At 35.9% G+C, this 14,873-nt stretch overlaps 1 protein-coding gene across 1 annotated transcript in view; it reads right to left on the reverse strand.

Moving 5' to 3' along the window:
• Nucleotides 1–2,288: 2,288 nt before the first annotated feature.
• LOC137390191 (uncharacterized) overlaps nucleotides 2,289–14,873 on the reverse strand; it is a 39,272-nt gene continuing 26,687 nt past the window's right edge. Inside the window, exons 11-16 of the mRNA XM_068076483.1 lie at nucleotides 13,501–13,637; nucleotides 12,575–12,635; nucleotides 11,385–11,509; nucleotides 11,147–11,297; nucleotides 6,702–6,791; nucleotides 2,289–3,620 (exon numbers count right to left, since the gene is read on the reverse strand). Of these exons, the coding sequence (XP_067932584.1) occupies nucleotides 3,429–3,620; nucleotides 6,702–6,791; nucleotides 11,147–11,297; nucleotides 11,385–11,509; nucleotides 12,575–12,635; nucleotides 13,501–13,637 (756 nt within the window). The 3' untranslated portion in view covers nucleotides 2,289–3,428. The remainder of the gene's footprint in view (nucleotides 3,621–6,701; nucleotides 6,792–11,146; nucleotides 11,298–11,384; nucleotides 11,510–12,574; nucleotides 12,636–13,500; nucleotides 13,638–14,873) is intronic.

Raw genomic sequence — 14,873 nt, forward strand, 5'->3', positions numbered from 1 at the left:
AAGCACGCACATTTCTGGGCATGTTCTAAAATGCACTAATCCTTGTCCTAGCTGAAAACAAGTTGTGTTATGTTAAAAAACTAAACTAGAAGTGACCAGTGACTGTCGACTGGTTTCTGGTCCGCATAACTAAACAAAACAGATTAGTTCACTCACTAAGACTGGAATATACCAGTAACAAAAACAATACATAAACTAGACCATCAACTAATTAACAGCTATATGGTTAAGTTAAATAGAAATAATTATTCAATTCATACAATTTATGAATCTATATTAACAATTCTCACATTGTGATTGTGTGTATCAGCGAGTCTGCGTGAACACTGTGCATTTCCACATTGTTTGGCCAATTTCATTAAGACTTCACACGAATATGCTCCGTGCCTTCTGGCAGATCGATTGAAATGTTTGGTTTTAACGCTCCTTCTGGTTCCTGTGAATCAGCCTTTAAAACCTACTAATTATCAGATTGAAAATGAAAGAAATTCCTAGTATTGCCAAATATTACAAAATCATTTGCGTAGTCCAAATACAATTAGCCATAAAATGGTTGTGACGATGCTCCGAGATATGGCTGAGCAACTTCAGTTGTTTAGTTTAAACTTTAAACACATATCGCTTTTGATAACTAGTCAGGCATTTGTTATAACATCGGCACTGACCTTTAATCCAGCCTTCATGAATGTTCACTCATAATGATTGTGTTGGACGATTGGAAAGTGTTTTATTTTCACTGCTCAGCTATTGTTTGAAGTACAATCCTACCCAAATCTTTACTGCAGGCTGTTTTAGAAGGCTGTTGACAAAGGAACTTGTTCAATTGCAAAACAGCTTTTTAGGACATATAATGCAACTAGCTTCAATTTACTTCATACAATGATTAAAACTAAAGATACTGAAACTCAGTTGGCAACCGAGGCAGGCTGGCGAAAAACATCGTCTTACCAAGGGTGGCTGTGTGAGATTTAAATTTTTGATTGGCATCCAGAGCAAAGAAGTCTGTACACGGGATTGAGTAGGTTAGCTTGTAATGCCTTGTGCTAGTCTTAGATAGCTTGTAATGCCTTGTGTTAGTCTTAGATAGCTTGTAATGCCTTGTGTTAGTCGTAGATAGCTTGTAATGCCTTGTGCTAGTCTTAGATAGCTTGTAATGCCTTGTGCTAGTCTTAGATAGCTTGTAATGCCTTGTGTTAGTCTTAGATAGCTTGTAATGCCTTGTGTTAGTCGTAGATAGCTTGTAATGCCTTGTGCTAGTCTTAGATAGCTTGTAATGCCTTGTGCTAGTCGTAGATAGCTTGTAATGCCTTGTGCTAGTCTTAGATGGCTTGTAATGCCTTGTGCTAGTCGTAGATAGCTTATAATGCCTTGTGCTAGTCTTAGCTTGTAATGCCTTGTGCTAGTCTTAGATAGCTTGTAATGCCTTGTGCTAGTCTTAGATAGCTTGTAATGCCTTGTGCTAGTCTTAGATAGCTTGTAATGCCTTGTGCTAGTCTTAGATAGCTTGTAATGCCTTGTGTTAGTCGTAGATAGCTTGTAATGCCTTGTGCTAGTCTTAGATAGCTTGTAATGCCTTGTGCTAGTCTTAGATAGCCTGTAATGCCTTGTGCTAGTCTTAGATGGCTTGTAATGCCTTGTGCTAGTCTTAGATAGCTTGTAATGCCTTGTGCTAGTCTTAGATAGCTTGTAATGCCTTGTGCTAGTCGTAGATAGCTTGTAATGCCTTGTGCTAGTCTTAGATGGCTTGTAATGCCTTGTGCTAGTCGTAGATAGCTTATAATGCCTTGTGCTAGTCTTAGCTTGTAATGCCTTGTGCTAGTCTTAGATAGCTTGTAATGCCTTGTGCTAGTCTTAGATAGCCTGTAATGCCTTGTGCTAGTCTTAGATGGCTTGTAATGCCTTGTGCTAGTCTTAGATGGCTTGTAATGCCTTGTGATAGTCTTAGATGGCTTGTAATGCCTTGTGCTAGTCGTAGATAGCTTGTAATGCCTTGTGCTAGTCTTAGATAGCCTGTAATGCCTTGTGCTAGTCGTAGACAGCTTGTAATGCCTTGTGCTAGTCTTAGATAGCTTGTAATACCTTGTGCTAGTCGTAGACAGCTTGTAATGCCTTGTGCTAGTCGTAGATAGCTTGTAATGCCTTGTGCTAGTCTTAGATAGCTTGTAATGCCTTGTGCTAGTCGTAGATAGCTTGTAATGCCTTGTGCTAGTCGTAGATAGCTTGTAATGCCTTGTGCTAGTCTTAGATAGCTTGTAATGCCTGTTTACAACCTGTACATACAAAGCGAAAAGAATGATAAGAATTGTATTATATGACACATATCACGTAAATAAAAATATGATTGGTCAAATTGCGTCATTCTGTTTTACAAAAATGTTTGATTTGTTAACAAAAAAATATACTATAACTATACAGGGTACAAATAAGAAATATTATATACAAACTAATGTATAATAAGAATGAAGTGAATAGACCTAGTAAGTGTGAGCTAGTCAATCAGCAGATTGAAAGAATGCAGCTTGTATAAATGTGCAACTAAGTGGTTTAGGAATGTTACAGAATACCAACACTGTAACATTTGTCATGTATCACAGATAGTACAATGCTGCTCGAATATATCTAATATACAGAATCTTTGCAGATGAAAGGAGCATCACCGAAATGCTTCAATATTGCTAGTAAGTTGTACAAAAATATAGTTGTCATTCTCAACTAAGTAAACAGGTTGCAGTGCAGTGTGAATCTATAGGAAATGCATTAGCTATCTGTATGTAAATATTTGATCGTGTAGTTTGGAATCCAAACAAGATGCGTGCAGCGAGTTGGGTTGATATTCATTATAAAAGCTAATGAAAGTTGGTTAAACCCTGAAGTACTCCACGAAAGCTATATAGTAAAGCGAGTCTACTTTTTCACGTTGCGAGATTCAGTAATTTACGGAGGAGCCTCTACAAGTTCAACACATTATTAAGAATCTTTGCAGTCACAATTGAAAAAAATGAAAAAATAAATTTTGGGATAGAAGCAAACCAAAATCCAACTCCAAAAATAGACCAGCTAACCCACTCAGACTTCGGTTAAGATTCCAAAGGCATGACCAAATACTCACGAGTGCTATGTATAAGCAGTAAGAAACAGTATATGTTCTTGAGCAATTGAAACATACAATCAAACATGACCAAGCGCCCTTCAGTACTTTGACACTGGAATAAATTCAAGTCAAGACAACTCCCCGATAGTGCAAACTGATGAGGAAATTCACTTCAGAATATAAGATAAATAAATCCAAAGCTCGCATGAGGTAATTCACCGGCATCATGTAAAAGTAGAATGGTCTTCCTAACAGGACATGTCAAAGGAGCGCTGACACGGCCAGCAAGGTACCTGTTGGTTAACAGGTAACACCGCACCTCTACTTTTCTTTGTACTCAAGCAATTCCGAACCTATCATTTGCTAGGCTCATAGTATTAGGACTAGATGGAGGCTTTAGAGAGGATGCCCCAGCGGTGCCCGGGGAGACAGGAGCGTAATCTTCAGCCGAGCCAAAAGGAGATACAGGCTGATCCTCTTGCTCCTCGCTGGAAAGTAGCTCCATTTCCTCTGTATTAGCAGGAGAGTTCTGGAAAAAACATGCGGACATGGCAGCATTGAGACTATTACAGCTGACAACTAGAGTACCATCAGCATTGATGCAGGGTTATACTATTAATTTTTTGTAAAGATAGGAAAAGAGGTTTTTGTATCAATTTAACGTAAAAGTTCAGCCAACTGGTTCGATGAACGATGGCTTTGATGTGAACTTTACATGGTGCAGGCCACTATTATATGATAAACGCGCAAAGCCAATGACAGAGCTATTCTTGTTGCAGCTCTGTACACCTTGGCTCATTTCTATTGCATGAAGTGGGAATGATGTTTACTATTTCTACTGGCAAGTAAGCTCAAAGTAAATTAAAGAGGAGTGAGCGCGTGCAACCTTCCGGCTCCCAAACGAAAAAACCCACCAATAGCACTACAGTTATTCTTGTGATGGATGGCAGTGCGCTCTATGATCATTGCACAAAAACTTTCTTCACACATGACACTCAATCTGACCCGCAATAGTCTAGTAATTACGAGTTGTGTCCACATTTAACAAAAACTAAATATAAAGAAGGCAACTCCAAAATTAAATGACAAAATAACTAATGTTTGATGGTACAACCACATCTGATCATTTCATGGGGATGTGAAAATATATTTTAGGTTTTTGCTACATGGATGGTCTACATCATTGAGAATCTAAAAAGAACCTTAAGGACAAAGGCGCGCTCGAGATGTAAACAATAGTAAGAGTGGAAAACATTAACTAGCACGCTCATCTGATGATTCGTGGACATAAAACAGAACTTTTGGAAATTTAAACTTTGATGTCCCACTTGGTATTTTGAGATAAAAGCGATGTATACGCTGACTATGTGATTCCTTCACCTACACCAAAACCTTTATAACAAAACTATAAGTTTACTTCGCATATGATTAATTAATTACCTCAAATTTGATCAGTTCTGATGGAACCTGACATCAATGCTAGAATTATAAAGTTGCACAGTATAAGAAAAACCACAAGTTCTTGCATTTGATGCCAAAAAGCAATGCTATTTTCAGAGTGAAAACAGCAAATAATAACACGGGCAAACATGTTTTGATCAATTCTTTAAGAATTCCCTAACAGCATTTAAAATTACAAAGTAAAAGTGATACAAAGAAAGGTGAGGAACTAGAGAAAATGGACATGCTTGCTGTGATAAATAAAAACAATACCGTATAAACAATTCCAACATAACAACAAGACGTGTAAGTTAATTTAAAGTTCACCTAGGCTAAGTTAGACTAGTTCCTTAAGCTAAGTTAGACTAGTTCCTTATCTCCATCACTCCGAGCACCTCTATCACTGTCTTTAATTTAAAAACAAAGTGGCAATTAAAACATTTCTTTAATCATAATTACTTCATTTCTTTGTTTTCCTTATGTAATCTTCTTTACACAGCTTTATTATAATGCATTTTTTAAGCTATACGTGATCACCTAAAATATTTGCTGCCAGATTTTCAAACTGCAGAATAAATTGAATGAAATATGTGTTATTGTATAGATATTTGCTGACATAAAGTAATGTGGCGAAGGATTAACTTTGCATGTAGGGTTTGGCTGTTGTTACAAGCAGTGAAACATTTCGCCATTAAAAGTATTTTTCTATTGAATATATATTGACATTAGCATCGGTAAAAATGAAAGCCGGATTCATCTGAAACAATTGTCAACATAATTAGGACAAACACTGGCTCAAACTGATGGAACCAAAAGCCATCCTCTGAAGCAATAACGCTAGCTCTAAATTAATTCGGAACTCATTCTTACCAAAGTGAGATCGGTTACGATTTCATTCTAATACCAAACTTAGATGTACATGTATTTCACAAAGTGTCAAATTACAAATCCTGAAAATTACTTTGAGTGGATGCAAAATGTCAATTTGTGTATTATTCACAAGGTAAATGCAATTATACGAGTATTTATTTATTTCTGTATGCTTGATAGGTTTATAAAGTTAACTAGTAATACACGCATAAAACCATGTCGATAGATGAGTTGTTATAGTGGGCAAGTTGAGACATACATGAATATTAACATTTCAACAATAGAGTCAACAATCATTCTATAAACAGTCAAACAGTATAAACTGTCAACTTTTCTATGAACAGTTAAACCTCGACATATAAAGCTAACCTGACACCTGTTTGATGTGGTAAAACTGTTGGGTGCTGGAAGAAATATTCTCATAAGAACTCACTCAAGTTCTCATAATTAATCAAACAACCCAAAAACCTGTAGTAACTGCTCGATGAATATTGTAGGTGATACACAGCAATAAAACAAAAATTTTACAGAAAAATGTAAAAGTTAATCAATAAACATGAAACCAATAAAATTAAGCTTTCATTGCTACTTTACCTTGCGAGATTCGAGAGGAAATAGAGGCCCGTCAAAAAGTAAATTTAGCGATAGAGATGACGACAGAAATAGAGGTGACGATAGAGATGACGATTGAGATGATGACAGAAATAGAGGTGACGGATAGAAATGATGATTGAGATGACGACAGAAATAGAGGTGACGATAGAGATTGAGGTGACGATAAAGATAGAGGTGACGATAAAGATAGAGGTGACGATAAGGATAGAGGTGACGATAGGGATAGAGGTGACGATAAAGATAGAGGTGACGATAGGGATACGCAGTGCAACTTAACTTATATTCATTTTTATTATTTTCAGAAGTATTTGCATATTTTAATTTCAGTTTTTTCATTTTTACTTACAAAACTTGAAAATTGCTTTTAGGTATCAAAACTTTCTTGAACTTTACATCTTATGTTAAGGAAGTAGTTTCAGTGTATACATATACATAGTGTATACATATACATAGTGTATACATATACAAAGTGTATAGATATACATAGTGTATACATATACAAAGTGTATACATATACAAAGTGTATACATATACATAGTGTATACATATACAAAGTGTATACATATACATAGTGTATACATATACATAATGTATACATATACATAGTGTATACATATACATAGTGTATAAATATACATAGTGTATGTACTCCTGCACGTCACAAAGATTATTTATGTATACTAACCATGCCGAGTTTGCTGTCAGACAGTGATTTTCTACTGCTAGCAGCACTTTTGAAAGGGATATTCTTATCAGAGTCGACATCATCTTGCTCCTGCAAGTACAACCACTACATGTATCCAACCTTCCAACTACACAATATCACTAAAAGTTGGCCAAGATCCAGCATTTGGCTTGTTGATATTAGTTATAGTTTATGTAAAGGTTGTGATTTGAGGAATCAGGCTATAAGGACTCGATAAAGAACTTTGTAGTGATCTGTCGAAACCAACTTCTCCCTCTCATCAGCCCTTTATATCATCATAGGTTCAAATGCTGCTGGCTGCCCCTTTCTTATCTAATAAAGTTAGGCTCAGTATAATCAGCTATATCTATTATCACCATGATCCGATACGCGGCAGCTCACATGCAACAGTGCTGATTGATTGTGGCTAACTTATGATTAACTAGCTCCTAATTGAACATTTTGTCCAAAATCGTTTCACAATGTGTAAGTTTTTTCCACCAGCACATCTCCTTTGAATATGCTAAAGCAGCAAGCCTAGCAATTTTGCTTGCCCTTGTATTATTGAAAAACATGATGAAGAAATTTTTACCGCTGATGCGTTACCAGCCTCAGTACGAAAATATGCTAAATGCGGCTTGCATCCAATGCTCACACTTCCTAAAAGAATAATTTGAATTAGTCACAAAATTGTTTGACCCTTGTAAAATAATACATATATATATACAAATAAATATATAAATCTAAACGTTTGTGTATCTGTGCATCGGTCTGTCCAGCTATAGTTATTTAAATCTTGGAATGAAAAGCTCACTTCAAGCTTGATTTGAACTTATGGAGTTTACAACCGCAAGATTCTAACATGCATAACTACTGAGATACCCAGTCCTTAGAATTCTATCGCTCTCATCATATACCGTACACCCTTTTCTCGATTGCACACGCTAAATGACGCATTACCCGATACATTGTGCCCATGGGTTATGAATGCCCCTATTAGAAAATGTTTTTCGTCTATGATGCTTTTTCGTCCTCGTCATAATAGGGCAAATTTGTTTTCTGCCATACGATATCAAAATAAGTTCTCCCGAAATTAAACTTAGGCGATTGATATGCGTTATCTGTTTGCGAATCCATTACAGTGAAAAAGGATTCCCAAACAGATAAGTGATAACATTTTAGTTAAAAGTTTACTAAAATACATACTAAAACCTCATTCAAGTATGTGTTTACTAAGCTAAATTCATTTAAAGAATAGAGAAAGCATAATATTATTATGCTTTATTATTTATCTTGAGGCGTTGACTGATGTTCTAAAAAAGAAGAAAGAACTTACTAAAGAATGTACTTAAAGAATTAAGGAGATTGACCCACCAGAAGCTGAGATATATATAGCCAGCCAAACACAGGTCTACCTAATAACGAATCAAAGGAAAAACCCTTCGAAAATCCAGAGAATTGTGACGTATGAAATCGACTTATTGGAGATGTGCCAGAGTTGCGCACCCTTACCGCCATTACGTATGCTGATTGTTTTAGGCTACGAGATGTGAAACGCTTCTCGCGATAGTAAAGAATTTAGAGACTAGCTCTGGTTTCTCAGGAAAACCAAGCAAACATTGTGTGGTAAAGGCATTTGCCCACAACCCCTTGCCACGATTTTTCAAAACAGAAGAGCAGATTTTCACTATTGTGCCACAAATTTTAACTCGATCTTCACGGATATGCTCCGAAGATCCTCTGTTCAACGAACGGCGCGTGTATAGTTTATATTATACGATATCCATGATTTGCAGTTTGTTTAGAATAAGAAATGGGAATGTGAATTTTTGTTCATTCATCTTCTTTCTACTGTGTACCTACTGTAGCATTCCGTTGATTTGTATGATTATCGTCACTATTAACAGACTGTAAGTTCACTACAGCCATAACTTTAAAAAGAATAACTTGACCGTGCTGCTCTTGCTGTAAGAAAAGAAAACGACAACTTTTGATTTGATTCTTCTATTTATCAATTATCTTATTTATGATTATTTTTTATGATTAAATAAAAAAATTATTTTTTATGATTAATATAATAATCATAATGCATATTATACAAAATAATAATATAACTGTGTATAGAATAAATGATGTAACTAATATAATTTGTAGAAAATTCCAAATGATAACCGAGATTGATGATTGATTTAATTGATTCCATTTATTAGCTATAGACAAAAAAAATCTGAACAGCGCTAAAGATGAGTCTGAATAGGAAATCTAAGTGGGAGAACAAAAAACTGAGCTGAACTAGCAAGATAGCGAAATATTGCGAAATAATACATGCGTGTAATTATCTCATGCTAAAACTAATCTACACGTCAGAGGGACTGGTTCGGAATTCTCAGAGCAATGATTGTTAGGCCCAATTTGATTGTTCTATACTTCCAGGGATTAAACCAATTAAAACGCCGTGATTGTTATAGGAGAGCGCATTAGTTGGCTTATTTGACTGATGGCACACAAGTCGATTTCATACGTCATATATTGATGCTAATATGAGGATTACCAAAACACTTATGTCTTTTGGTAGACCTGTGTTTGGCTGGCTATATCTCAGCTTCTGGTTGGTCAATCTCCTTGGTTCTTTTTTAGAACATCAGTCAACACCTCAAGATAAATAATAAAGCATAATAATATTATGCTTTCTCTATTCTTTATGTTAGATTCAGCGTTTATGTAACACGCCTGTCTCAAGGGTAATAACTCTCCACGTATTACATTGTAATGTTACATTCTCTTGCAGATCATAACCCCAAAATGCACTAAAGTTATGGTAGGTAACTATAGTTACTATCATGGTTAACCTATTGCTTTGTTACTATTTTTTAATAATGACGATTTTGATGATTTTTACCAGGTGTTTGCATTAGATAATTACTATGGGTTTCTATACCAATCTATACGATATTTTCGCCTTATGATGCCAACACCGAAACGAACTAAAATCATATAATTGTTATCGTAGCAAAACAGACTATATTTAGCCATTACTTGCAAGTGAATAGAATAGAATAATAACCTAATAAGAATAATTACCTAAAGAATTTGAATAACCTACCTGAAAAACTAGATTTTTATTAAAACAATACTCGCATTTTGGGCCAGCTCAACAATCGTTTCGTAACTGTCAACAGTGCTAGTTATTAACCCCAAGCAAGTGCTCTAAGTGTGACTATCTTAACCAATGTAATGACTACTTGGCCAATGAATCCATTGTATTCCGTGCAGCTAAATGGTATGTTCGCCGCCTCCAAATTTGGAGGTCCCGAGAAGAAATCCAGTCCGTGTGGATTTTTCATTGTTAGATTTTAATAGCTATAACTGGACACTGGGTTTGATATTGAAAAAAACACTTAGATTTATATATACAAATTATTTTCATTTGCATCACTTCAACGTTGTAAGTTAAGACCCAAAACTACAAAATAGTTACCGAATTAAGTGGTCGGATTGAAAGCAAATGAAATGACACTAAGCTAACTCAATTCCACGAACTACAACTAAACCATGCCAAATATGTGGCTGGTAGCCTGTTACCTTTTTAGTTTGTTTGATAACTTACAGAAGCTTGCGCTTGAGGAAAAGCCGCATTTGAAAGTTCATTGAGAACAATGCAACAAAACCGCTGCATTCTACTATTTTTTTCCCAGTTTTTGTTCTCACGATAAGAATGTGCACGCATTCTCGCACAGCAGCATTTGGTTATAACGCAACGCTATAACAGCAACAACAGCCTATGATTGGTTGGTCATACAAGCGGTCGCTTTCATGTTCACGCTTGTATCATGCAACTTTACAAGCAGCTTTTTTGCATAGATAGTGCAGCTAGAACAGTGAAATTTTTGTTCATTGTTATTAGTAAAAGTATAACATACTAATAATGGCTATCATTTTTATTCATTCTCTTCCGCAACCTTTTGTTGTGATAGACGTGAATAGCGTCTTACAATTTGTAAGGGCGACTTATTTGTGAACTTTTGTAAGTTCACTGTTTTAAGGCTGTTTTTTAGGATTGGCACAGATGCGAGATCGGCTTATATGCAAGATTATACAGAAAACCGCTATTGCGTACTGTAAGCACAGCTTCATCAAACCGTTTAGAGCTTTCGCCTACCAATCTAAAAGTTCCTCAAATGTAGTGAAGCTTTACTGTTAACACATTCCAACTAATTTGTTACGCTTTCATATCAACATGACAAATTGTCAGCTTCGAAAACTAAAAGTGAAGATTGCTATGAACAGTTTTAGAATATGTCCTTGACCTACGACATCTATTTTTTACTAAATTATGTCATCTACCAGAAAATATTTAAATAACTTCCTTTTGAGACTAACAGTGAACAATTACAGTCAGAAAAAAGAAGCTGCTGCTTTAATTAACATGCGAAACAGATAGTTACCTGCTGAGATGTGTTACCAAGTATTTTTATCTTAGGCTTGACAGCAGCTGTGACAGCGTCTGTTCGTAAACTGACCATTTGCTTCTGTACCTTTTCTATCATCCATGAAGGCACGGTGAAACCCCGCAAATGGGAACTTTCTAGGGCATTTCTACAAAGACAACAGGATAATAAGATGAATAGAGGTATTATCACACTGGAAAGCTGAGAGGTAACAACTCCAAGTTGTACTACCTACTTGTACTCCGCTGACGCAGCCAAATGTTGAATGTCATCAAGAATCATCATATAGGCTTTGCCTCCTGTCACCGGCATCCGATGGTTTTCGTAGAGCCACAGCTTATCGTCGGCGTCTCCACTGTACTGTAAAGTCATTAGAAACCTAAGGCTATGATCAAACAAACTGCAAACTGTAGAGCATTGATAAAAGAGCGGTGACTTAGAATAACCAGCAGTCAGACACTCCCTTCACTGATCTATCTTTCTGAAAACTAATGAAAATAAGAAAAGTGCTTTATAAACTTTTCTTTATATTGTTTTGACCGAACCAATGTGAGATTTGCCTCCTCTGGTCAGTCCCTAGCGAGCTGATATATTCAAATGCTACAACTATGCATTTTCATTTCATCCAGCCCAATAGCAGACAATTGATCGATTGGATTGTTTCCCATTTCTAGTGCAGCGCAACATGTGAACTCTTGCGTGCGCCGCTTTTGTAACATTTAAATAAACTAGATATAACAAAAGTCAACTAATATAAAACTAAAATACATATTACAACAGCGATACATGGTGCAACGCAAATCTGAAAGATTGCTATCGATGACTGCGTACCAACAAATATACTGACAAAATACTAGTTTTTCTGTGATGGCTATTAGGCTACCTTATACATAGTTCAACAAAGACCTCGAACAAGACAAAATGTTACGGTAATAATCGCTGGTAAGCCTTGCTTACTTGATTGAGCAGATAGTCAGCTGTATATCTATAACGACAATTCTAATTTTTTATTGTATTCGCTACTGCTTGTGTGGCAAACGATTATAAATTTGCTATGAAATGACTACTCCTAATTAAAACAAAGTTGTCTATCCGGTGATCATTTTTGTGATCAATTTTGAAATATGCGTAAATTGTCCCTGTTCCACCTCCTCTAAACAAATAGCTACTCATTAATTGGATGTAGATAAGCGAATAGCATTGTTCCTTTGTCCATGAACTAGTTAGAATGCAGTGCAATGGTGACTGAAGCTTGCAACACGAGTATTTGTCTGCATTATAAATGGTTTCGTATTATTTTTCAGACACAAAACCACTTCAAATATGTAAAGTCAATTAAACGCTATCAGAATGATTTAAAAGGAAAAGTTATAAATCAACTAACAAAATATTTTATGAGATGAGTGTCTGTCAGAATTAACCAACCTTGAATAGCTCAGGGTGCTTCAGATAAATCCTTCCCCGCGCATTTCCTAGACCGAGTGCTCTGAAACACCGAATAGATATATAGTCTAAAGAACACAATTAGGCCTTTGGGGTGCTCATAGATTTCCTACACTCGGAGTGGGAAGCGATTAGGGTATTCATGAGGAATTTGAATTCTATTCAGGTACCCTTACAATTTTAGAAGAAATATGGTAGATTTCGTCTTGATTAGAGTTCCGTTGGGTTCATTCACGAAAGATAAGAACATGCATAGCAAGTACATTGGCAAAAACTGTAGGCTAGAATTTTAAATATATTTTAATGTTTTATATTTTAATGTTTTAGGCTAAGATGATCGTATGCTCGCTTTATCACAAACACGTTCAGTGTATCTTGTTTAAACAATTTGCAGATCATCCATAGACTAATTACCATGTCAATCACGTAACTCTGAATGCGACAGGTAGAAAATAATCCCAAATTTATGGACAGACACGCGCGGTTAGTATTAACCAAATGCGAAATATATCAAATACATCAATAAAATATATCAAAAAGTGTCCTTAAATTTGAAAACAGTTCACACATATAGATAGATTATATTCTTAAGAGATATAGCACACCGTCATGCATCTGTAAAGTACCTATTTGTCATACAACATCTATAGTCTGTCACATCAGTCTCTTATTCATGCCACACATTATCACATTATTAGCCCACATATTTATAGCATGCCGGGCCACGCTAAGTCTATGATGTGCCATATGAGCCATGTCTGTGATATGGTAATTCATTTAGTCTATGAGGTACCGACCGTACAAGCCATATGTCTATGATATAATAAATCATTTAAAAGTCTATGTGCCAAATCAGCTATATATATATATTATTTCATAGTTTATGAAACTAACAAAAATGACCTTACTTGTTAGCCTTAGAACCCATAATAAACAAGGATTCATCATTGAGACGATCAGGGTTCCATCGAGGTCCTTCTCGTTTTATAGTAACTGTTCTGGCGAGACCAGAAGGACCTAATGAGCCTGACTGACGACCTCTCTTCTACAAGGGATAAACATCTGCATACCTCGTCTCTTCCTCATTATATATGTCAGCAAACCACACACAAGTGACACCAAGATGATAAACAACATAGACAATACATAAGTCAGCAATCTCGCTTTTGCTGATCATGAAATTGACTAAGTTTTGCTGATATGTATAATGCTAAGAGAGGTGTTAGTACACGCAGAATAAATGCTGAGGTTTCTATTATAGGAAAAAACTGCGAATGAAGCTCAAGACATCCTTAAGGTTCCCTTGCATTCAAAAACAAAAGTTTGTCCTCCTGGAGATGCTCCGCCTACAGTTTCGGAACTTTTGAAAACAACTGTGCCAACCTTCAGTCTAAAGATTTGTGGGTTGAACAGCTTATAGGTTGACTTGCAGCAAAATTTATGTTAGTTATTTGTTATTACAGTTATTACAGTTAATCAAAAGGTTCACCATGTTTTACTCTGCTGTGTTGTAGGTTCAAAATATGTGGAGAGGTGATTACAAGCTCTTAAAAGATAAAAAACAATTAAAAGAAGCCGCCGTAGGTTGGAATCCCTTATTTTGATGACATACTCAACTTGACGTGGTTATTGTTTTCACACGTGATGTTATTACGTGAAATGTAAGGCCAATAAAAGGCTCAATATAAAACGTCTCGTAGCACTAATTCATGACAAACACTTCGGGTTCTACCGGAAAGCTCTTATCAAATATAGATGCTCGCTACTTTACAGTTTAGTTTCACCTTGGTTTAATCATCTAGTCATAATCTGATCATGTGACCCATATGTCCGCCAAATGATGCGAACAACTTCTGTTGCATTTTTCGACCATCACAAAGGACTAACAGGCTCCTCATGTTTATCAGAAGATGATATGCAACCCCTCGAGCGAAGTATAAAAAATTAAACTGATTTTTAGGCTAGGTTTTGAGATATTAGTGCTCAAAGTGACAGAATTACAATGGTAATGAAATAGACGCGTAAAGACAATAGAAATGGTTTTATTGAATGCGTGAAATATATTTGTGAAAATATTCCGACGAATGTGGTTGCATGAAAGTGTAAACAGAAGCGCATCGTGTTCAACTACATCACATTTGAGCCATTTAGAGAGGGATTCCAACCTATGGCCGTTTTTGTGATGGCTGCGATTAACTGTTCATTTGTGAGCTTTTAAAAGATTGTAATCACAGTTCCACGTATTTTGAACCTACAACACAGCGGTGTGAGAAATGGTGAA

Source organism: Watersipora subatra, chromosome 3 (genome assembly GCF_963576615.1).
Source record: "Watersipora subatra chromosome 3, tzWatSuba1.1, whole genome shotgun sequence".
Lineage (NCBI taxonomy): Eukaryota > Metazoa > Bryozoa > Gymnolaemata > Cheilostomatida > Watersiporidae > Watersipora > Watersipora subatra.